General features: G+C 48.1%; 1 protein-coding gene across 1 annotated transcript; it reads right to left on the reverse strand.

Moving 5' to 3' along the window:
* Positions 1-13,325: 13,325 nt before the first annotated feature.
* On the reverse strand, positions 13,326-13,813 carry LOC123413474. Its single transcript, XM_045106413.1, has 2 exons — positions 13,722-13,813; positions 13,326-13,585 (listed from the first exon to the last, which is right to left on the reverse strand). Exons 1-2 carry the CDS (start codon positions 13,780-13,782, stop codon positions 13,341-13,343), a joined length of 306 nt encoding a protein of 101 aa, XP_044962348.1. The 5' UTR covers positions 13,783-13,813; the 3' UTR covers positions 13,326-13,340.
* Between the last annotated feature and the right edge of the window lie 11,315 nt (positions 13,814-25,128).

Here is a 25,128-nt window from a genome sequence, read left to right on the forward strand (position 1 = left end):
TGGCCACAAGCCTGCAGGGCGCGTGCAGGCAGGTAGGCCGCGCCCTCCTAGATTGTCGCCTCCTCGTGCATGCTTCAGACTGCTTTAAATTTTGCTAATTTTTGAAATATTCCAAAACTGATAAAAATTGCCATTGGAAATGTTTTGGAGTCATTTTGCTTACCATAACACATACCTATTTCTTTTCGGAATCTGAAACGTTCTGATAGGTCTCCATAATGTACTATTTTGGAGTTATGGTATTGATAATATTAGTTTCAACATTCATGGGAGTACCTGAGATATAATGTTTGATTCTTTGCTCATTTACCACCTTTGAATTTGTACCTTCGGTGATGGGGTTATAGTCCCAGGGTAGGGTCATAGGTCTGCCCTATAGGTCCTACCCAAGGACTACCCTTCATAAAGGACAAGACCCTTAGATAGTTCCGACTGAACTAAAGACGCCCCCATCATCCAGTCGGCGACGATCCACTCGGAGAATATCTAACGTACCGACTGGAATCCACTCTGTACGTCGTAACTTCCCAGGAGGGCAACGGTCATACATTTTCACACACCATAACTAGCATTTAAGGCTTACGTTACCAGTAACGCCAGCCTTTAATCGCCACTACTCCACCCCTGTCCACCGGGCCATTATGAAGGGCAGCGCACTCTATATAAGCCGCCCTTCACCACTGGTACAGGGGTTGGCACTTGCTGTAATCCCCTAATACACTCGACACAAAGCTCCCTAGAGCACTGACACGTAGGGCTTTTACCTCCACCGTAGAGGGGCCTGAACTCATACATCCTCGTCGTATCTAAGGCTCTGCCCATATACTTTCGTACCCTATATTTCTACTGTCAGACTTATACCCACGACAGTTGGCGCCCACCGTGGGGCAGGCGTCTAAGCGACTTCCGGCGAGTTTGTGATTTCATCTTTTCGTCATGTCATTCGGCGGAGATCTGTGCATGGGTCATGAGATCCTCTTTGGTGCACTCTCCTTCATAGCCGATGACTCGGCATGGCTTCAGGATGCGCCCCTCGACATCGAGACGCTTCCGAGTTGCGGGGCTACGCACTTCTGTGCCAGTTCCTGCGGCGTTCTTCTTCTCCAGCCATCGACCCCGGTGTCGATCTTCGCCCCTGTCACGCGCCGCAGCAAGTGATCCGGTCGTTCACGGCTCCAGCGTTGGGTGCGACACGCCCTGGCACAACAAAACATGTCCTCTCAAGTGGCGGTGCTCGAATCGGTTGTGGTCCCACCGTCATCCCAGTGCTTGGAGTCAGTTCCGACTAAACTACCTTCCGAGTATCAGGGTCATGGGCCTAGAGCCGAAGTCCTCATGGCCGGTTCCCACAAAAGTCCCTCCAGGACTGATCGGAACGAGCGTGAGATCGGAGAATCATCCGGTGTTCGTCGTCAGCACCTTCGTTCTTCCAGTCGACGCACTCGCCAAAGCAAGGTTGAGGTGTTCCGCACACCCATCCTCAACTTGGCTGTAGCCGCCAGGATCGCTGATTTTGTCCAGCCGACTGATTCGGAGGCTGGTAGAGGAATCGAGCAGATCCGTGCCTTGTTACATACAGCGCAGCAGCAAAACTCGGCGGTCTCCCAGTCGCACAACAAGATCCACAACAGTTCCGTTCAAGCGAACACACATCGGTCGGTTTTCAGTCCCGGCTCTCACCAACAACACAAAGGGGACAGCCGTTCCAGGGACCCCAGTCGGAATTCGCTTTCCATTCGGTCTCATCCCGAAGATCGTCGCCGTTCGTGTACTCCTCCGTGGAGTGGTCCTTACGGCCCCCGGAATTACGATGATCATCGTTCGGGCGGTGGCGCGCATGATCAAAGGCCTAATGCAAGAGGGTATATCACTCAGAAGAAGGTTGATAGAAGTCGAGCCCACCGTGATGGTCACGATAGAGACCGTCCGAGTGGAAGCAGGACCGTCGTTTCTGGTCCCGAGTGTTTCAGTCGGGCCATTCGCTCGGCTGACATCCCTCCCAACTTCCGATTGGCGACGAGAATTAGTAAATTCACAGGAGAGTCCAAACCAGAAACTTGGCTAGACGACTACAGAGTGGCATTCCAGATCGGCAGCGGAGATGACCATGTCGCCATGAAACATCTCCCACTGATGCTCGACGGTTCGGCTCGAGCCTGGCTGAACCAGTTAGCTCCATCAAGCATTTACAGTTGGACAGATCTGTCCCGGGTCTTCATCAGAACCTTCGAGGGTACGTGCAAACGCTCTGCTGGTCTCACAGAGCTTCAACACTGTGTCCAGAAGAAAAACAAGCCCTTGCACGATTTCATCCAGTGCTGGACAACCCTCTACCACACGGTGGAGAACGTTACAGAACACCAAGCAGTCTGCGCCTTCAAGGCAGGCGTTCGGTATAGAGATCTATACCTGAAGTTTGGTTGGACAGGCGACATCTCCATGAGAAAGATGACGAAGATAGCCGCGCGCTATACAAATGGCGAAGAGGAGGACCGCATACGTAGCGGCAAGCATAAGTTCATCGCCGACGGAGATGGGAGCAACACTCGGAGGCAGAAACAGAAAGCCCAATCCACTCGCAAGCAGAGGCGGTAGTCGTTACAAACGCTAAGTTCAAAGGCAAGGGGAAACAACAGTACACCCCCAAGAAGAAGCAGTCAGGAAATTCCATCCTAGATCAACCGTGTCAAATCCACACGACGACGGATGAAGAAGGCAATGTCATATTGCTGAAACATACCACTCGGCAGTGTCGCCTCCTGATCCAAGGATTCAGTGAAGGACAACCGAGTGAGAAAGACACCGAGCAAGATGATGAGGACAAGGAGGATCCGTTCCCTCAAGTCCATGCAACGTTAATGATTTTTGCTGACGTAGAAAGAAAAAGTCGACTGAAGCTGGTCAACAGGGAGGTAAACATGGCAACCCCATCCACTCCCACGTTCCTCAAGTGGTCACAGACTGCAATGACCTTTGATCAGTCAGACCACCCAGCACATGTACCCACCCCAGGGAGGCAAGCTTTGGTCGACGACCCGGTGGTGGAAGGAGTTAGGCTGCGCAAAGTCCTCATGGACGGCGGCAGCGGCTTGAATATCATGTACGCCGATACTCTTAAGGGGATGGGCATTCCTATGTCCAGGCTTAGCGAGAGCAGTATGTAGTTCCATGGAGTCGTCCCAGGAAGAAAGGCCAAATCACTCGGCCAGATTGCGCGCGTTGGATGTTGTTTTCGGCTCTAACCAGAACTTCCGCAAAGAGAAGTTAACATTCGAGGTGGTAGATTTCCAGAGTGCATACCATGTCATTCTGGGCCGTCCGGCATACGTACGTTTCATGGCCTGTCCATGTTACGTATATTTGAAGCTGAAGATGCCTGGTCCCAAAGGCGTGATTACTGTCACAAGCAATCGGCAGCGGGCCGAGGAGTGTCTGCAGCAGGGGTCGAGAATTGCAGACCAGCAGATGGCTGTACTCGAGTTGGATGAGTACAAAAAGATTGCCGACCCCGCCGACCTGATGCATTCAAAGAAGCCAGCTTCCGAGTCCGCATTCCAGTCGGCGGGAGACACGAAGAAAGTAAGCGTCCACCTGACGGATGCCATCGCCGCCCCAACAAACTTCTCCACCACCCTTGATCCAAAATAGGAAGCCGAGCTCATCCAATTCCTCCGTGAGAACTGGGACATTTTTGCATGGAAGCCTGCTGACATGCCAGGTGTACCAGGGAGTTGGCGGAGCACCGACTGCACGTGGATCCTGCCGCTCGGCCCGTCCGAGAACGCCTGCGTCGGTCCGCCGCGCACAAGAGAAAAGCAATCGGAGAGGAGGTAGCTAAACTTCTGGCAGCCAACTTCATTCGCGAGGTACACCACTCCGAGTGGCTCGCTAATGTGGTCATGGTGCCCAAGAAGGACAAGTCTCTCCGTATGTGCATCGATTTCAAGCACCTTAATAAGGTCTGTCCGAAAGACCACTTCCCGCTCCCCCGCATTGATCAAATCGTTGATTTGATTGCGGGTTGCGAGTGCTTATCCTTCCTTGATGCCTATTTGGGATATCATCAGATCCGTCTGTATGGTCCAGATGAATTAAAGACATCTTTCATCACCTCATTCGGGTGCTTTTGTTACATCACTATGCCATTCGGTTTGAAGAATGTAGGAGCAACTTTTATGCGAATGATCCAAAAAAGCCTCCTAGACCAGATTGGTCGAAATGTGGAGGCATATATGGACGATATCATAGTCAAGTCACGCAAAGGTTCTGACCTGCTGATTGACTTGGCAGAAACATTCGCCAGCCTACGAAGGTACGATATCAAGCTCAACCCAGCCAAGTGTTCATTCGGCGTTCCCAGCGGGAAGTTACTCGTTTTCTTTGTTTCTGAACTAGGGATCGATGTCAACCCCGAAAAGATCGGGACCATTGTTCGAATGGAGCGACCGGTAAGAGTACATGACGTACAAAAGCTCACAGGTTGCCTAGCGGCTTTGAGCAGGTTTATCGCTCGACTCGGCGAGAAGGCGTTACCTCTGTACCGACTTATGAAGAAGTCAGATACCTTCGAGTGGACAGACGAAGCCCAAACCGCATTCGACGACCTCAAAGCCCTGCTTTCCACCCAGCCGGTTCTTACTGCCCCGCTCAGTAAAGAACCCCTTCTTCTGTACATCGTGGCTACAAATCAAGTCGTCAGCACCGTTCTGACAGTCGAACGCGAAGAAGAAGGCAAAGCGTACAAGGTTCAGCGACCAGTATATTATGTTTCTGAAGTCCTGACTCCTTCCAAGCAGAGGTATCCCCATTATCAGAAGCTTATTTATGGGATCTACATGACTGCAAAGAAGGTGGCTCATTATTTCCAAGACCACTCAGTATCTGTCATATCTGATGCTCCGTTGTTGGAAATTCTCCACAATCGGGATGTATCAGGCCGAGTGGCAAAGTGGGCAATGGAGATGCTATACTGTGACATCAAGTTCAAAGCCAAGAAAGCTATAAAGTCTCAAGCTCTTGCTGACTTCATAGCAGAATGGGTAGAACAACAGCAACCGACTCACATCTACTCGGCTCATTGGACCATGTTCTTCGATGGGTCCAAGATGTTGAATGGCTCCGGCGCCAGCATAGTGCTCATATCCCCGAAAGGTGATAAACTCAAGTATGTGTTGCAGATCCATTTTGATTCTTCCAACAACGAAGCAGAGTATGAAGCTCTCCTTTATGGGCTGCGCATGGCCATCACACTCGACGTCCGTCGCCTGATGGTCTATGGCGACTCGGATCTAGTGGTTAATCAAGTAATGAAGGAGTGGGATGTAAGGAACCCCACCATGACTGCATACTACAACGCAATAAGGAAGCTCGAAAAGAAGTTCGAAGGTCTGGAACTTCACCATGTTCCCCGACTGAAAAACCTTGCAGCAGATGAATTGGCGAAACTTGGATCCACACGGAGACCTGTCCCTAGTGATGTCTGCCTCGCGCACCTACACCTCCCCTCGGTAAAAGAAGATCCTTCTACAGAAGAACCTGTGCAACCGAAGAGCTCAACAGACCAGACTGAAGTCGAGGTTCCCGCTGTGCTTGACCTGGTCATGGAGATTCTAGTTGTCATTCCCGAATGGACTGTGCCTTTCATTGCGTACATCCTGAGGCAAGAGTTACCGGAAGACGAGGTCCAAGCTAGGCAGATCGTTCGCAGGTCGAAGTCCTTCACCGTCATTGATGACCAGTTATACAGAGAAAGTGTTTCAGGCGTCCTTCAGCGCTGTATCTCTCCTGAGGAAGCATAGTTAATTTTGGAAGAAATGCATTCGGGAACCTGTGGTCATCATGCCTCCTCAAGGGCGATCGTCGCCAAAGCATTCAGAGCTGGTTTCTTCTGGTTGCAGGCAAATGAAATGGAAAAAGATATAGTCGACCGTTGCGAGGGTTGTCAGTTCTATTCAAACAAGTCCCACAAGCCAACATCCGCGCTGAAGACAATTCCCCTTTCTTGGCCATTCGCCGTGTGGGGATTAGATACAGTTGGACCATTCAGAACAGGTGAAGGAGGATTCACCCATCTGCTGGTAGCAGTCGACAAATTTACCAAGTGGATTGAAGCCAAGCCAATCAAGAAGCTTGATGCCCTTACGACCATAAAATTTATCAGAGACATCATCGCCATATACGGGGTTCCACACAGCATAATCACCGACAATGGCACAAACTTTGACTCGGACAAGTTCAAAGGTTTTTGCGTAGGCCAAGGTATCCGAGTGGATTTTGCATCCGTTGCGCACCCCAAGCAAACGGACAAGCAGAGCGGGCGAATGGACTCATTCTTCAAGGGTTGAAGCCTCGACTCCTGCGCGAAGTTGGACATGCCGCCGGCGCATGGGTCACCGAGCTGCCTTCGGTGCTGTGGGGCCTCCGAACAACTCCGAAAAGATCGACAGGGCGATCCCCATTTTTCCTCATTTATGGAGCAGAGGCAGTCCTTCCGAGTGACTTGCTTCACAACTCTCCACGAGTCGAACTCTTCTCCGAAGCCGAAGCAGAGCAAGCCAGGCAAGACAGAGTGGACCTTTTAGAAGAGGAGCGCGAGATGGCATTGATCCGTTCAACAATTTATCAACAAGATCTGCGGCGATTTCATGCGCGGCACGTCAGGAGCCGCACATTCCAAGCAGGCGACCTGGTGCTCTGAGTGGATCAACAGAGACCACACAAGTTGGCTCCCGCCTGGGAAGGACCGTTCATCATTTCTAAGGTGCTGAACAACAGAGCATATCGACTCTACAACCTCGACAGGGAAACGAACGAGCCGCGAGCATGGAATGGAGATCTACTGAAGCGCTTGTACACATAACCGCCGGCAGAGTCAATGTAAAGAACAAATATCATCGAAGTAATACAAAGCGGATTAATTTCTAGCCGATTCAAAATTCTTTCGCGTTTGCAGACTCCAGTCTAAAAAACTAACTCCGAGTGTGCGTCGAAAGTCACACTCGGGGACTTAGCTGCGACCCAGAGTCGCCTAAGTAAAACACTCGCTCCGAGTGTGCACTAAAAGTCACACTCAGGGACTTAGCTGCGACCCAGAGTTGCCTAAGGAAACAACTCGCTCCGAGTGTGCGCGAAAAGTCACACTCGGAGACTTAGCTGGGACCCAGAGTCGCCTAAGTAATAGCTCGCTCCGAGTGTGCACTAAAAGTCACACTCGGAGACTTAGCTGCGACCCAGAGTCGCCTAAGTAAAAACTCGCTCCGAGTGTGCACCAAAAGTCACAATCGAAGACTTAGCTGCGACCCAGAGTCGCCTAAGTAAACAACTCGCTCCGAGTGTGCACGAAAAGTCACACTCGGAGACTTAGCTGTGACCCAGAGTCGCCTAAGTAAAAAATCGCTCCGAGTGTGCACTAAAAGTCTCACTCGGAGACTTAGCTGCGTCCCAGAGTCGCCTAAGTAAAAACTCGCTCCGAGTGTGTATGAAAAGTCACACTCGGAGACTTAGCTGCGACCCGGAGTCGCCTAAGTAAAAACTCGCTCCGAGTGTGCACTAAAAGTCACACTCGGGGACTTAGCTGCGACCCAGAGTCGCCTAAGTAAAAACTCGCTCTGAGTGTGCACTAAAAGTCACACTCGGGGACTTTGCTGCGACCCAGAGTCGCCTAAGTAAAAACTCGCTCCAGTGTGCACCAAAAGTCACACTCGGAGACTTAGCTGCGACCCAGAGTTGTCTAAGTAAAAACTCGCTCCGAGTATGCACTAAAAGTCACACTCGGGTACTTAGCTGCGACCCAGAGTCGCCTAAGTAAAAACTCGCTCCGAGTGTGCACCAAAAGTCACACTCGGGGACTTAGCTGCGACCCAGAGTCGCCTAAGTAAACAACTTGCTCCGAGTGTGCATTTCAAGTCACACTCGGAGACTTAGCTGCGAACCAGAGTCGCCTAAGTAAAAAGCTTCCTCCGAGTGGGCACTCGAGATACACCCGGGGGCTTAGCTGAGTCGCCTAAACAAAAACCATGAGCCAAAATCGTGTAAAAAAACTCAGTGAAAGAAGAGCAAAAGGTCTGGTTCGAATTCAAATAGAGTTCTACGATCAGTCGGCTCGGTGTGAATCGAGTTTATCCACACCAAGTCACGAATGTACCGGCCAACATCAGTGGCCAAAGTTTAATACAAACTCCACTCGGCATACAGAGGTAAATATGCGTTCATCATAATGTCAATCAAGCATCGCCGGGGCTGGCAGGCTCTACGAAGGTGTCCAGGTCGATTCCATCTGCAATCCGAGTGGCTGTGTCGAGGAAGGTCTCCATGAAGTCTTCAAATCGAAGCTTCTTGGTGTCGGCGACCTGCAACGTCTTCAGCTTGTCTTCACGGGCTTCCTTACAATGCACTCGGACCAGAGACAGCGCCACGTCCACGCCACACCGAGCGGTAGACTTCTTCCATGCCTGCACTCTGCTTGGAACATCGTCCAGTCGAGTCATCAACCCATCTATCTCATTCCGGGAGTCATCTTCAGGCCACAACTCTTTGTCAATTCGGCCGACAACTCCTCTCAGGTGACCAATGAAAGGACCCACCCTGTTAAGGCGGGAATTCACTCGGAACATGTCCCGGTTGGCTTCATCACCGAGTGGAACATTCGGTTGCCCAAGCGACCGTTCAGTTTCGGCGGTTTCGGCTTCAACGTCCCGTCAGAAATCTGCAAAGAAAAGACAGGGAGAAAATAAGCGCGAAGTGAACTCCAAAGTCAAAGAGCACTCGGCAAGCAACTTAACACCAAGCAGTGCGACCATCTTCTTCGCCCAGTCGCCAACGTAGTTCTCCTACGCTCTGCACCGAGTGTTCATTAACTTCAGCTGACCCATCCATTCAGATCTCTCCCTCTTCATTTTTTCTACCTCGGCTAGCAGTGCCTTGTTAGTCTCCCGAGATTCCCCCAAAGATTTTTCTCGTTCAGCGAGAGCCTCCTTCATGCCAGCCAGGTCATTCGCAGCTACCTCCAAGTCAGCAGCAAGTTGAGTCTTCTCAGCCTTCAGAGCATTATAGGTCGATCCCTTTCATAGTTGAGTCTCTCATTCTTCAGACCCCTGCCGATGCAAGCAATCGACAGCGGTCTCGGGGACTACACCCAGTGGGTTCACCCAGAGTGACCCCACTGGTATGAAGCTCGAACAGGTCGATTCCATTGAGCTCCATAGCAAACCAACAACAATATGAGATTACTATTACTCGACCCGAGTAACACTACTCTCGGGGACTACACCCAGTGGGTGCACTCGGCATGCCCCTACTGGTACCATTCGGGCACATCAACTCTAATGTGTAGAGATTATGGAAAATACATATAAAGATAACTGCTGGCGCAAGCACTCGGCAGAAGTCTCGGGGACTACACCCACTGGGTTCACTCGGAGTGAACCCACGCAAAATCAACCTACTGTATCCGAGTATCTCGCTGAAAACCCCAGTGGGCACCAAGAGGAATGTAAACACTTACTAGCGCACTTACTCGGATATCATCCCGAAGCTCCAAGCTCTTCTTGTACAGAGACGCAATGGAGTCATATGCTCCCTTGGCGTCGCCCACCATCAGCTCCACTTGTACCATGGCGTCCTTGGCGGCTCCTACTTGATCTTCTGGGAGGCGTCGGGCATCATATTGAACAGCCGACGAACCCGGCATGGCAGAAGGCGCCCTAGGTATCCCGAGCTCCCTGGGCATCCCGAGCTCTGCTCCAGTCGGTTTCGCCGTGAGGGCCACCGTCTCAGTCGGCGGCACGTTCATGTCGGGATTGGCAGCAGGTTGGATAACCCCAGGGACAGGTGCCAAAGTTGGTTCCGGCCTCCTTTGGTCGTCGTCGTCCAGATGGATCAGCTCCGAAGGAAGCCCGACTGAACAAAATAAAAATACAGAAAAAGATCAAGATCAAAGACAGCACTCGCAAAACGGTAATAAAGCTCTCGGAGTCGTGACATCATACCTTGCTGGGACGTGGCGGCGTTATCAATGTCCATGGGATCATCACCCTGACGCGGCGGAGAGGTGGCGGAGGTAGCAGCTCTGTTGAGTGAAAACCATTCGACGGGTAAACATGAATTCCCAAAAAGAAGAGTCCAATCAGATACTGAAGGAAGATGGGAGAGCAAAGATACTTACGCTGAGGCGACCGGAATAGCGATCCTCATCCGGGGCAAAGCTTTCCGAGGTTTAGACCCGCTGGGTTTAGCCACCTTGGACGGCTGATTCACGGGCTCGGCAGAAGCACCCCTGGTTCTCTTCACACTCCGAGCACTCGGGGCCACGGGAGGAGCCGACGGAACAGTGCGGTCATGACGGTGCTTGGTTCGGTGTTCTGGTGGTGAGGGTGACGAGCTATGCTCTTCACTCTCCTCCTCCTCCTCTTCTGTTTCCTCCTCTGTCTCACTACTGTCAGAGATGTACTCGGCAGTATCCACGCTCCCCTCCATGCTGCCTTCTTCTTCCTCGACCGGATTCCCATTTGAGACTTCAGAATGCCAGTTCGTGCACTCCTGCACAAAACACAGTTGGCAACTTCAGTCAGCAAGACAAGAAAAGAAATAAAATGAGAAGGCTAAAAGCACTCGATAACATGTACTCAACTCATTCGGAGGAGGATTTTCGGCGCGGAAGGCCTTCACCCGCCGAGCTCCCACTGGGTTATCACATGTGCCCGTGATGCTGCGGACCCACGCACTCACGGTCTCCTCGCTCACGCCTTCAGGATGGGACCGAGTGGTATCCGATGGCCCCGTGTAATGCCACATTGTGTGGTCTCGGGCCTGGAGCGGCTGGATGCGTCGACCCAGAAAAGTCTCCAACAAGTCCATGCCGGTGACTCCCTTCCGGACGACGGCTATCAGCGCGTCGACCAAAGGCTGGATCTGAGTTCTTTCTCCCTTAGATAGCGCTAGCTTCCTAGGAGGGCCCGGACGGTCTAAACTGAAGGGTGGTAACCTGCTCGAAGCATTCGGGCAGGCAATGTCCTGGCAATAGAACCAGGACGATTGCCAGTTCCTAACCGACTCGGATAGCTGAAGGGAGGGATAACTACTTGTTGTTTTCTTCTGAAAGCCTAAACCCCCGCAGAGCTGGAGGATGTGTGTCTTATCATCAGACTGGCTAAGCTTCTTAACAGTTTGAGATCTAGCAGAGAAAACATATTTGAAGAGCCCCAAGTGGGGAGGACATCCTATGAAGCACTCGCAGAGGGTGATGAATGCGGAAAGATGAGCTATCGCATTCGCCGGAAAGTGATGGAGCTACGCCCCGAAGTAATTCATGATACCTCGGAAGAAAGGATGGGAAGGCTGGGAGAAACCTCTGGCCACGTGGCTGAGCAGAAGAACGCGCTCTCCCTCCTTTGGCGCCGGCTCCATCTCGCCTTCCGGCAGCCTCCAGGACTTGTTGACGACCATGTCGTGCTCCACCAGCTCCAGCACATCGTTCTCCCTCACCATGGAGGGGAGGAAGTCCCCCTGGATCCAGCCCGCCGGCAACGCCCGCTGCCGCCGATGAGTGGAGGCCGCCCCCTTCTTCTTCTTCTTCGTCTCAAGCTTGCTGGTCTGCCCCTTCGTCATGGCGAGGGCGACGGGTCCGTAGAGGAGGAGGGGAAGGAGGTGGCTTGAGATGTGCAGGGAGTTGCGAGGAGGGCGAAATTAATGGGAGGAGGACGAGCATCGCAACAGGAAGGTCCGCCGGGGAGGCTTTAATAGGCCTCCGACTGAGTCACCTACAGGTGGGCCCAAGATCTTATCCTCCCAACCGGCTGCAGCAAGATTAGTGGAGAAGATCGCGGCACGGTAATCGAGGAGGCGAAATCTACTCGATGGCGATGTCGTCATCCCCGCTGAGCGTGCGGCAACCCAAATTTGAGGATCCCGGAAAATCCGGCGCTGTCAGTATGACCGGTCACGTCGAAAGATTCCACAGAAGCAATCGGTCCCTCACGGTTCGTTTCGCTCGCATATTCACTCGGATCACTAGCCGCAAAGATAAAATGGATCGAGGCAGACAACGCTAAGATCACTTCAATACCAGTCGGCTCCAAACTACGGACATCACTTCATCGTTCCAACCTCGATCCATTCGGGGACTAATGATGGGGTTATAGTCCCAGGGTAGGGTCATAGGTCTGCCGTATAGGTCCTACCCAAGGACTACCCTTCATAGAGGTCAAGACCCTTAGACAGTTCCGACTGAACTAAAGACGCCCCCATCATCCAGTCGGCGACGATCCACTCGGAGCATATCTAACGTACCGACTGGAATCCACTCTGTACGTCGTAACTTCCCAGGAGGGCAACGGTCATATGTTTTCACACACCATAACTAGCATTTAAGGCTTACGTTACCAGTAACGCCAGCCTTTAATCGCCACTACTCCACCCCTGTCCACCGGGCCATTATGAAGGGCAGCGCACTCTATATAAGCCGCCCTTCACCACTGGTACAGGGGTTGGCACTTGCTGTAATCCCCTAATACACTCGACACAAAGCTCCCCAGAGCAATGAGACGTAGGGCTTTTACCTCCACGTAGAGGGGCCTGAAATCATACATCCTCGCCGTAGCTAAGGCTCTGCCCATATACTTTCGTACCCCGTACTTCTACTGTCAGACTTATACCCACGACATTCGGCGTTCTTGATCTTGATGGCACCGAAACGATATACTTCCTCGATAATGTAAGGCACTTCCCATTTGGAGAGAAGTTTTCCTACAAAAGATCTTAAACGAGAGTTGTATAGCAAGACGTGATCACCTACATTGAATTCACGCTTTTGTATCCTTCTATCATGCCATCTCTTAACCTTTTCTTTAAACAACTTAGCATTCTCATAAGCCTGGGTTCTCCATTCATGAACTTAGCTAATGTCAAATAACGTCTTTTCACCAGCAAGTTTGAAATCATAGTTAAGCTCTTTAATTGCCCAATAAGCTTTATGTTCTAGCTCTAGGGGTAAGTGACATGCTTTACCATAAACCATTTTATACGGAGACATACCCATATAGGGTTTTTGTAAGCAGTTCTATTAGCCCATAAGGCATCATCAAGTTTCTTAGACCAATTCTTTCTAGATCTGTTAACTGTCTTTTGCAATATCAATTTAATTTCTCTATTCTTCAATTCTACTTGACCACTAGACTGAGGGTGATAAGGAGACGAAATTCTATGATTAACATCATACCTAGCAAGCAATTTACAGAAACCATCATGAATAAAGTGTAAACCACCATCCGTCATTAAATATCTAGGAACTCCAAATCTGTTTAGGCCTAACCGGTGCTCGTGTACCGGTAGTTGACGAAGATCGTCTATTTAGGCCTAACCGGTGCGCCGCTGTAGAGGGAGCAGAGCTTGCCGTCGCCGTCCGGCTTGATGGCGGCGGCCGGGTAGACCTCGACGGAAGAGTTGAACCCTGGACACGCCAGTTTCACGTTCTTCTGCGTGCAGCCGCAGTTGTTCACCAGGTTCACATAGTACACTGGCGTTCCTGCCGGATCGGGCCAGCTCTCTGTCTGGACAACAATATCTGAAGTTCTGCATGTTGCTGCAGTGCCTGATTGAAAACATGATGAAAAAGAAATTAAAATGGTTCTTTGTGCCTATAGGGACCTGGAGACAATCTGATTCTAAATGGGCCACAATTGCTTGCTAGTTCTTGGTGACCTATTTTGGTATGTCGAACACCATACCTCTGTTGCTGATGCCCAATAACAAGCAGGCAACAAGGAGGAGTGCTGGCTTGATCTCCATGCTAGTGTCTAGTAGTTTGCCTGGATGTGTTCAGCTTCTTTTGATTTACCTCGCTAATGGCAAATGGCGGGCTATTTATAGGCGAACAGGCCAGAGGAAGTTAATGTGCCATCGGGATTTCTATTCTTTGTTTTAGGCAAGCATTCAATTCACGATTCAAGTGCAGATTTGATTGATATAAGGAACAAATGGTACTATTAAGATCATATCAACAAATATAGTACCCCCTCCGTCCCAAATTTTTATCTTAGATTTGTTTAAATATGAATATATCTGTAGGAGTAATATATTATCCATCATTTTCTTAATATCAACCATATAACTTTTACTATTGAACAAGTAGGTAATAGCAGTGAGTTGCTACCGGGTACAAATAGTTTACCACGTTAACTCATGATTTACGTGCCTATAATAACGTGATTGTGCAAAAACAAATAGTATTATACTCCCTCTATCCCGTAATATAAGACGTTTTTGACAGTAGCGTGGCGTTCCTGCCGGATCGGGCCAGCTCTCTGTTTGGACAACAATATCTAAAGTTATGCATGTTGCTGCAGTGTCTGATTAAAAACACGATGAAAAAGAAATTAAAGTGGTTCTTTGTGCCTATAGGAACCTGCAGAAAATCTGACTCTAAGGTCTCCTTTGATTCAAAGGAATTCTATAGGATTTTTAGAGGATTGAAATCCTTAGGAATTTTTCCTACATTGGTCCTTTGATTCATAGGATCGGATCCATATGAATTTTTCCTATGAAATCTTTTGTACTACATTTCATACGAAATCTAACATCCATTTCAACCTCTTTTTACAATTCCTTTGTTTTTCCTATGGCATCAAACACTCCTTGTTAATCATATATGATTCAAATGGACATGGTGTTGGGGAACGTCGCATGGGAAACAAAATTTTTCTTACGCGCACGAAGACCTATCATGGTGATGTCCATCTACGAGAGGGGATGAGTGATCTACGTACCCTTGTAGACCGTACAGCAGAAGCGTTAGTGAACGCGGTTGATGTAGTGGAACGTCCTCACGTCCCTCGATCCGCCCCGCGAACAATCCCGCGATCAGTCCCACGATCTAGTACCGAACGGACGGCACCTCCGCGTTCAGCACACGTACAGCTCAACGATGATCTCGGCATTCTTGATCCAGCAAGAGAGACGGAGAGGTAGAAGAGTTCTCCGGCAGCATGACGGCGCTCCGGAGGTTGGTGATGACCTTGTCTCAGCAGGGCTCCGCCCGAGCTCCGCAGAAACGCGATCTAGAGGAAAAACCGTGGAGGTATGTTGTCGGGCTGCCGTGGAAAAATCGTCTCAAATCAGCCCCAATACCTCCGTATATATAGGTGGGAGGGAGGGGACCTTGCCTTGGGGCTCAAGGAGCCCCAAAGGGGTCGGCCGAGTCCAAGGGGGGAAGACTCCCCCCCCCCAAACCGAGTTGGACTTGGTTTGGTGGGTGGGAGTCCTTCCCTTCCTTCCCACCTCCCTTTTTTTTTTTCTTTCTCTTTGATTTTTATCTCTATGGCGCATAGGACCCTTTTGTGCTGTCCCACCAGCCCACTAAGGGCTAGTGCACCACCCTTATGGCCTATGGGCTTCCCCGGGTTGGGTTGCCCCCCCGGTGAACTCCCGGAACCCATTCGTCATTCCCGGTACATTCCCGGTAACTCCGAAAACCTTCCGGTAATCAAATGAGGTCATCCTATATATCAATCTTCATTTCCGGACTATTCCGGAAACCCTCTTTACGTCCGTGATCTCATCCGGGACTCTGAACAACATTCGGTAACCAACCATATAACTCAAATACGCATAAAACAACGTCGAACCTTAAGTGTGCAGACCCTGCATGTTCGAGAACTATGTAGACATGACCCGAGAGACTCCTCGGTCAATATCCAATAGCGGGACCTGGATGCGCATATTGGATCCTACATATTCTACGAAGATCTTATCGTTTGAACCTTAGTGCCAAGGATTCATATAATCCCATATGTTATTCCCTTTGTCCTTCGGTATGTTACTTGCCCGAGATTCGATCGTCAGTATCCGTATACCTATTTCAATCTCGTTCACCGGCAAGTCTCTTTACTCGTTCCATAATACAAGATCCCGCAACTTATACTAAGTTACATTGCTTGCAAGGCTTGTGTGTGATGTTGTATTACCGAGTGGGCCCCGAGATACCTCTCCGTCACACGGAGTGACAAATCCCAGTCTTGATCCATACTAACTCAACTAACACCTTCGGAGATACCTGTAGAGCATCTTTATAGTCACCCAGTTACATTGCGACGTTTGATACACACAAAGCATTCCTCCGGTGTCAGTGAGTTATATGATCTCATGGTCATAGGAATAAATACTTGACACGCAGAAAACAGTAGCAACAAAATGACACGATCAACATGCTACGTCTATTAGTTTGGGTCTAGTCCATCACGTGATTCTCCTAATGACGTGATCTAGTTATCAAGCAACAATACTTTGTTCATAATCAGAAGACACTGACTATCTTCGATCAACTCGCTAGCCAACTAGAGGCTTGCTAGGGACGGTGTTTTGTCTATGTATCCACAAATGTAAATGAGCCTTCATTCAATACAATTATAGCATGGATAATAAACGATTATCTTGATACAGGAATTATAATAATAACTATATTTATTATTGCCTCTAGGGCATAATTCCAACGGTCTCCCACTTGCACTAGAGTCAATAATCTAGCCCTCAAATTATCATGTGAATTACATTGTAATAAATCTAACACCCATACAGTTCTGGTGTTGATCATGCTTTGGCCGTGGAAGAGGTTTAGTCAGCGGGTCTGCTACATTCAGATCCGTGTGCACTTTGCATATATTTACGTCCTCTCCCTCGACGTAGTCGCGGATGAGGTTGAAGCGTCGTTTGATGTGTCTGGTCTTCTTGTGAAACCGTGGTTCCTTTGCTAAGGCAATGGCACCCGTGTTATCACAGAACAAGGTTATTGGATTCAGTGCGCTTGGCACCACTCCAAGATCCGTCATGAACGGCTTCATCCAGACACCCTCCTTAGCCGCCTCCGAGGCAGCCATGTACTCCGCTTCACATCTAGAATCTGCTACGACGCTTTGCTTGGAACTGCACCAGCTTACCGCACCCCCATTAAGAATAAATACGTATCCGGTTTGCGACTTAGAGTCGTCCGGATCTGTGTCAAAGCTTGCATCGACGTAACCTTTTACGGTGAGCTCTTCGTCACCTCCATACACGAGAAACATCTCCTTAGTCCTTTTCAGGTACTTCAGGATATTCTTGACCGCTGTCCAGTGATCCACTCCTGGATTACTCTGGAACCTACCTGCCATACTTATGGCCAGGCTAACATCCGGTCTAGTGCACAGCATCGCATACATGATAGAACCTATGGCTGAAGCATAGGGGACGGAGCGCATATGCTCTCTATCTTCATCAGTTGCTGGGCACTGAATCTTACTCAATCTCGTACCTTGTAGAACTGGCAAGAACCCTTTCTTGGACTGTTCCATTTTGAACCTCTTCAAAACTTTATCAAGGTATGTGCTTTGTGAAAGTCCTATCAGGCGTTTTGATCTATCCCTATAGATCTTAATGCCTAGAATGTAAGCAGCTTCTCCTAGGTCCTTCATAGAGAAACTTTTATTCAAGTAACCTTTTATGCTCTCCAAGAACTCTACGTTGTTTCCAATCAGTAATATGTCATCCACATATAATATCAGAAACGCCACAGAGCTCCCACTCACTTTCTTGTAAATACAAGATTCTCCAACCACTTGTATAAACCCAATTTGATCACCTCATCAAAGCGTTTGTTCCAACTCCGAGATGCTTGCACCAGTCCATAAATGGATCGCTGGAGCTTGCACACCTTGTTAGCATTCTCAGGATCGACAAAACCTTCGGGTTGTATCATATACAACTCTTCCTTAAGGAAACCGTTAAGGAACGCCGTTTTGACATCCATCTTCCAGATCTCATAATCGAAAAATGCAGCTATTGCTAACATGATTCTGACGGACTTAAGCATCGCTACGGGTGAGAATGTCTCATCATAGTCAACTCCTTGAACTTGTGAAAAACCCTTCGCCACAAGTCGAGCTTTATAAACGGTCACATTGCTGTCAGCGTCCGTCTTCCTCTTAAAGATCCATTTGTTCTGAATAGCCTTGCGGCCCTCAGGTAGTACCTCCAAAGTCCACACTATGTTCTCATACATGGATCCTATCTCGGATTTCATGGCCTCTAGCCATTTGTTGGAATCTGGGCCCACCATTGCTTCTTCATAATTTACAGGTTCATTGTTGTCTAACAACATGATTGATAAGACGGGATTACCGTACCACTCTCGAGTAGCACGTGGTCTCGTCGACCTGCGTGGTTCGACAGAAACTTGACCTGGAGTTTCATGATCATCATCATTAACTTCCTCCTCAACCGGCATCGCAATGACAGAGGTTTCCCCTTGCCCTGCGCCACCATCCAGAGGGATGAGAGGTTCGACAACCTCGTCAAGTTCTATCTTCCTCCCACTCAATTCTCTCGAGAGAAACTCCTTCTCGAGAAAAGCTCCGTTTTTAGCAACAAACACTTTGCCCTCGGATTTGAGATAGAAGGTGTACCCAACTGTCTCTTTTGGGTAACCTATGAAGACGCACTTTTCCGCTTTGGGTTCCAGCTTTTCAGGCTGAAGCTTTTTGACATAAGCATCACATCCCCAAACTTTAAGAAACGACAACTTTGGCCTTTTGCCATACCACAATTCGTATGGTGTCGTCTCAACGGATTTTGATGGTGCCCTATTTAAAGTGAATGCAGCTGTTCCTAATGCATAACCCCAAAACGATAACGGCAAATCAGTAAGAGACATCATAGATCGCACCATCTCTAATAGAGTACGATTACGACGTTCAGACACACCATTACGCTGTGGTGTTCCAGGCGGTGTTAACTGTGAAACAATTCCACATTGTCTTAAGTGAGTACCAAACTCGAAACTCAGATATTCACCCCCACGATCAGACCGCAGGAACTTGATCTTCTTGTTACGATGATTTTCCACTTCACTCTGAAATTGCTTGAACTTTTCAAATGTTTCAGACTTGTGCTTCATCAAGTAGACATAACCATATCTACTTAAATCGTCAGTGAAGGTGAGAAAATAACGATATCCGCCGCGTGCCTCCACGCTCATCGGACCACACACATCGGTATGTATGATTTCCAACAAGTCACTTGCACGCTCCATTGTTCCGGAGAACGGAGTCTTAGTCATCTTGCCCATGAGGCATGGTTCGCACGTGTCAAGTGAATCAGAGTCAAGTGACTCCAAAAGTCCATCAGCATGGAGTTTCTTCATGCGCTTTACACCAATATGACCTAGGCGGCAGTGCCACAAAAATATGGCGCTATCATTGTTAACTCTAACTCTTTTGGTCTCAATGTTATGTATATGCGTATCGCTATCAAGATTCAATATGAAAAATCCTATCACATTCGGTGCATGACCATAAAAGATGTTACTCATAGAAATAGAACAACCATTATTCTGTGACTTAAAAGAGTAACCGTCTCGCAATAAACAAGATCCAGATATAATGTTCATGCTCAACGCAGGCACTAAATAACAATGATTTAAGTTCATCACTAATCCTGACGGTAACTGAAGTGACACTGTGCCGACGGCGATTGCATCAACCTTGGAACCATTTCCTACGCGCATCGTGACTTCATCTTTTGCCAGCCTTCGTCTATTCTGCAGTTCCTGTTTCGAGTTGCAAATATGAGCAACAGAACCGGTATCGAATACCCAGGCACTACTACGAGAGCCGGTTAAGTACACATCAATAACATGTATATCAAATATAACTGATTTTTCTTTGGCCGCCTTCTTATCTGCCAGATACTTGGGGCAATTGCGCTTCCAGTGACCCATACCCTTGCAATAGTAACACTCCGTTTCAGGCTTAGGTCCAGCTTTGGGTTTCTTCATCGGATTGGCAACAGGCTTGCCGCTCTTCTTCGAATTGCCCTTCTTGCCTTTGCCGTTTCTCTTGAAACTAGTGGTCTTACTCACCATCAACACTTGATGCTCTTTACGGAGTTCAGACTCTGCGACTTTCAGCATCGCAAACAACTCGCCGGGAGACTTGTTCATCCCTTGCATGTTGTAGTTCAACACAAAGCCTTTATAGCTTGGCGGCAGTGATTGAAGGATTCTGTCAGTGATAGCTTCTTGCGGGAGTTCAATCCCCAGCTCAGCTAGACGGTTTGAGTACCCAGACACTTTGAGCACATGTTCACTGACAGATGAGTTTTCCTCCATCTTGCAAGCATAGAATTTATCGGAGGTCTCATACCTCTCGATTCGGGCGTTCTTCTGAAAGATAAACTTCAACTCCTGGAACATCTCAAATGCTCCATGACGCTCAAAGCGGCGTTGAAGTCCCGGTTCTAAGCCATACAAGACTGCACATTGAACTATTGAGTAGTCCTCCTTACGTGCTAACCAAGCGTTCTTAACATCCTGATCAGCCGTAGCGGGTGGTTCATCTCCTAACGCAGCATTAAGGACATAATCCTTCTTCCCAGCTTGTAAGATTAGCTTAAGATTACGAGCCCAGTCTACAAAGTTGCTTCCATCATCTTTCAACTTAGCTTTCTCTAGGAACGTATTAAAATTCAGGATGACTGTCGCGTGATCCATGATCTACAACACAAATATATTCAAAGTGGACTTAGACTATGTTCAAGATAATTAGAGTTTAACTTAATCAAATTATTCGCTAAACTCCCACTCAAAAAGTACATCTCTCTAGTCATTTGAGTGGTTCATGATCCACTTACACTAGCTCAAGTCCGATCATCACGTGAGTTGAGTATAGTTTCAGTGGTAAGCATCCCTATGCTAATCATATCATCTATATGATTCATGATAGACCTTTCGGTCTCATGTGTTCCGAGGCCATGTCTGCACATGCTAGGCTCGTCAAGCTTAACCCGAGTGTTCCGCGTGCACAACTGTTTTGCACCCGTTGTATGTGAACGTTGAGTCTATCACACCCGATCATCACGTGGTGTCTCGAAACGACGAACTGTAGCAACGGTGCACAGTCGGGGAGAACACAATTTCGTCTTGAAATTTTAGTGAGAGATCACCTCATAATGCTACCGTCATTCTAAGCAAAATAAGGTGCATAAAAGGATTAACATCACATGCAATTCATAAGTGACATGATATGGCCATCATCACGTGCTTCTTGGTCTCCATCACCAAAGCACCGGCACGATCTTCTTGTCACCGGCGCCACGCCATGATCTCCATCAACGTGTTGCCATCGGGGTTGTTGTGCTACTCATGCTATTACTACTAAAGCTACATCCTAGCAAAATAGTAAACGCATCTGCAAGCACAAACGTTAGTATAAAGACAACCCTATGGCTCCTGCCGGTTGCCGTACCATCCACGTGCAAGTCGATATTTCTATTACAACATGATCATCTCATACATCCAATATATCATATCACATCGTTGGCCATATCACATCACAAGCATACCCTGCAAAAACAAGTTAGACGTCCTCTAATTTTGTTGTTGCATGTTTTACGTGGTGACCAAGGGTATCTAGTAGGATCGCATCTTACTTATGCAAACACCACAATGGAGATATATGAGTTGCTATTTAACCTCATCCAAGGACCTCCTCGGTCAAATCCGATTCAACTAAAGTTGGAGAAACCGACACTTGCCAGTCATCTTTGAGCAACGGAGTTACTCGTAACGATGAAACCAGTCTCTCGTAAGCGTACGAGTAATGTCGGTCTGAGCCGCTTCGATCCAACAATACCACGGAATCAAGAAAAGACTAAGGAGGGCAGCAAAACGCACATCACCGCCCACAAAAACTTTTGTGTTCTACTCGAGAAGACATCGATGCATGAACCTAGCTCATGATGCCACTGTTGGGGAACGTCGCATGGGAAACAAAAATTTTCTTACGCGCACGAAGACCTATCATGGTGATGTCCATCTACGAGAGGGGATGAGTGATCTACGTACCCTTGTAGACCGTACAATAGAAGCGTTAGTGAACGCGGTTGATGTAGTGGAACGTCCTCACGTCCCTCGATCCGCCCCACGAACAATCCCGCGATCAGTCCCACGATCTAGTACCGAACGGACGGCACCTCCGCGTTCAGCACACGTACAGCTCGACGATGATCTCGGCCTTCTTGATCCAGTAAGAGAGACGGAGAGGTAGAAGAGTTCTCCGGCAGCGTGATGGCGCTCCGGAGGTTGGTGATGACCTTGTCTCAGCAGGGCTCCGCCCAAGCTCCGCAGAAACGCGATCTAGAGGAAAAACCGTGGAGGTATGTGGTCGGGCTGCCGTGGAAAAATCGTCTCAAATCAGCCCCAATACCTCCGTATATATAGGTAGGAGGGAGGGGACCTTGCCTTGGGGCTCAAGGAGACCCAAAGGGGTCGGCCGAGTCCAAGGGGGGAAGACTCCCCCCCCCCCAAACCGAGTTGGACTTGGTTTGGTGGGTGGGAGTCCTTCCCTTCCTTCCCACCTCCCTTTTTTTTCTTTCTCTTTGATTTTTATCTCTATGGCGCATAGGACCCTTTTGGGCTGTCCCACCAGCCCACTAAGGGCTGGTGCGCCACCCTTATGGCCTATGGGCTTCCCCGGGGTGGGTTGCCCCCCCCCCCCCCCGGTGAACTCCCGGAACCCATTCGTCATTCCCGGTACATTCCCGGTAACTCCGGAAACCTTCCGGTAATCAAATGAGGTCATCCTATATATCAATCTTCGTTTCCGGACTATTCCGGAATCCCTCGTGACGTACGTGATCTCATCCGGGACTCCGAACAACATTCGGTAACCAAGCATATAACTCAAATACGCATAAAACAACGTCGAACCTTAAGTGTGCAGACCCTGCGGGTTCGAGAACTATGTAGACATGACCCGAGAGACTCCTCGGTCAATATCCAATAGCGGGACCTGGATGCCCATATTGGATCCTACATATTCTACGAAGATCTTATCGTTTGAACCTCAGTGCCAAGGATTCATATAATCCCGGATGTCATTCCCTTTGTCCTTCGGTATGTTACTTGCCCGAGATTCGATCGTCGGTATCCGTATACCTATTTCAATCTCGTTCACCGGCAAGTCTCTTTACTCGTTCCGTAATACAAGATCCCGCAACTTATACTAAGTTACATTGCTTGCAAGGCTTGTGTGTGATGTTGTATTACCGAGTGGGCCCCGAGATACCTCTCCGTCACACGGAGTGACAAATCCCAGTCTTGATCCATACTAACTCAACTAACACCTTCGGAGATACCTGTAGAGCATCTTTATAGTCACCCAGTTACGTTGCGATGTTTGATACACACAAAGCATTCCTCCGGTGTCAGTGAGTTATATGATCTCATGGTAAATACTTGGCACGCAGAAAACAGTAGCAACAAAATGACACGATCAACATGCTACGTCTATTAGTTTGGGTCTAGTCCATCACGTGATTCTCCTAATGACGTGATCGAGTTATCAAGCAACAACACTTTGTTCATAATCAGAAGACACTGACTATCTTCGATCAACTGGCTAACCAACTAGAGGCTTGCTAGGGACGGTGTTTTGTCTATGTATCCACACATGTAAATGAGCCTTCATTCAATACAATTATAGCATGGATAATAAACGATTATCTTGATACAGGAATTATAATATTAACTATATTTATTATTGCCTCTAGGACATAATTCCAACACATGCCACTCCAACCCTCTACTTTTCCTATTCCCGTGTTCTCAAAATCCTGCGAATCAAAGAGGCCCTAAATGGCACACAATTGCTTGCTAGTTCTTGGTGACCTTTTTTGGTATGTCGAACACCATACCTCTGTTGCTGATGCCCAATAACAAGCAGGCAACAAGGAGGAGTGCTGGCTTGATCTCCATGCTAGTGTCTAGTAGTTTGCGATGTGTTCATGTTCTTTTGATTTACCTCGCTAATGGCAAATGGCGGGCTATTTATAGGCGAACAGGCCAGAGGAAGTTAATCTGTAAATGTGCCACCGGGATTCCGATTCTTTGTTTTAGGCAAGCATTCAATTCACGATTCAAGTGCAGATTTGATTGATATAAGGAGCAAATGGTATTAGGAATAGCTAGTTATTGAAGATAAGGTTAAAAAATGACCCATTATATGATATTTTTTATCATCTCTAAATATCATTTAAGACTTAAGATAGAACCATCCTATCAATCATTGTACATGCCCTTAAGATCATATCAACAAATATAGTACTCCTTCCATCTTAAATTCTTATCTTAGTTTTGTCTAGATATGAATGTATCTGTACTCTCTATAGAAAATGATGGTTAATAAATTACTCATTTGTTTTATAGGGAGTAACTAGCGGGGCGACCCGCGCATTTGCGCGGCTAGAATTATCATGTGCTACCATATACGATGTTAATTCTATCATGTCAATTCTCTATATTTATCTACTTACTACTTAATTTTTTAACTTCCTATGGAATTGCATCTTTAGTTTTTAGTACCACGGAGAGATTTAAGTTTAACTGATAAAAAGCATCCAAAATATGTAGCTAGCGAACCAACGGCTTATTGTTTACATAGAAGATATAATAAAAAGCCTCATATGTCTTTAATCTATTGTATTAATGTGTTATCCTTTACTCATATCTCCTCCTCTCGCCATTCATTTATTTCATTTTGTCATCATTTTATTCGTAGATTTTTAGTAAATGTTAGATCTTACTAATATTCTTCTTCTAAATCTTACTATTTTTGTAGATTGTCAATAAATAATGTGTCCTCTATCTTCCAACGACATTCACTGGTAGAAAAAGAGGCTTCCGTCCAGCCCCATAAGTCGCGACACTGTAGGAACCGCGACTAATGATTTCTTTAGTCGCGGTTCGGCAGACGAACCGCGACCAAAGGCCTGGGCCAGGGCGCTCGGTGGCCAGCTGGTGCACGTGAGGGGCTTTAGTTGCGGTTGGCCAGGCCAACCGCGACTAAAGGTGCCCAAAGGCCTTTAGTCGCGGTTTGCCATGCCAACCGCGACTAAATCTCCTCCCCTATAGATACCAGTTCAGCACACTCACTTAGCCATTTGGTGCCACTTCTCTTCACAAGCTTCACAAGGGGGTGTAGGTTTGCTTTTGGTTCCTCTTATGCACACAAGGTGTTTGATGAAATGCCCCAAGAGCGTGAAACAAATATGATATGAAGTGTTGGAGCCACACTTGAGGTTCCTCATTTATTTTTTCCTCCTCGATCG

Source organism: Hordeum vulgare, chromosome 7H (assembly GCF_904849725.1).
Source record: "Hordeum vulgare subsp. vulgare chromosome 7H, MorexV3_pseudomolecules_assembly, whole genome shotgun sequence".
NCBI classification, from domain to species: domain Eukaryota; kingdom Viridiplantae; phylum Streptophyta; class Magnoliopsida; order Poales; family Poaceae; genus Hordeum; species Hordeum vulgare.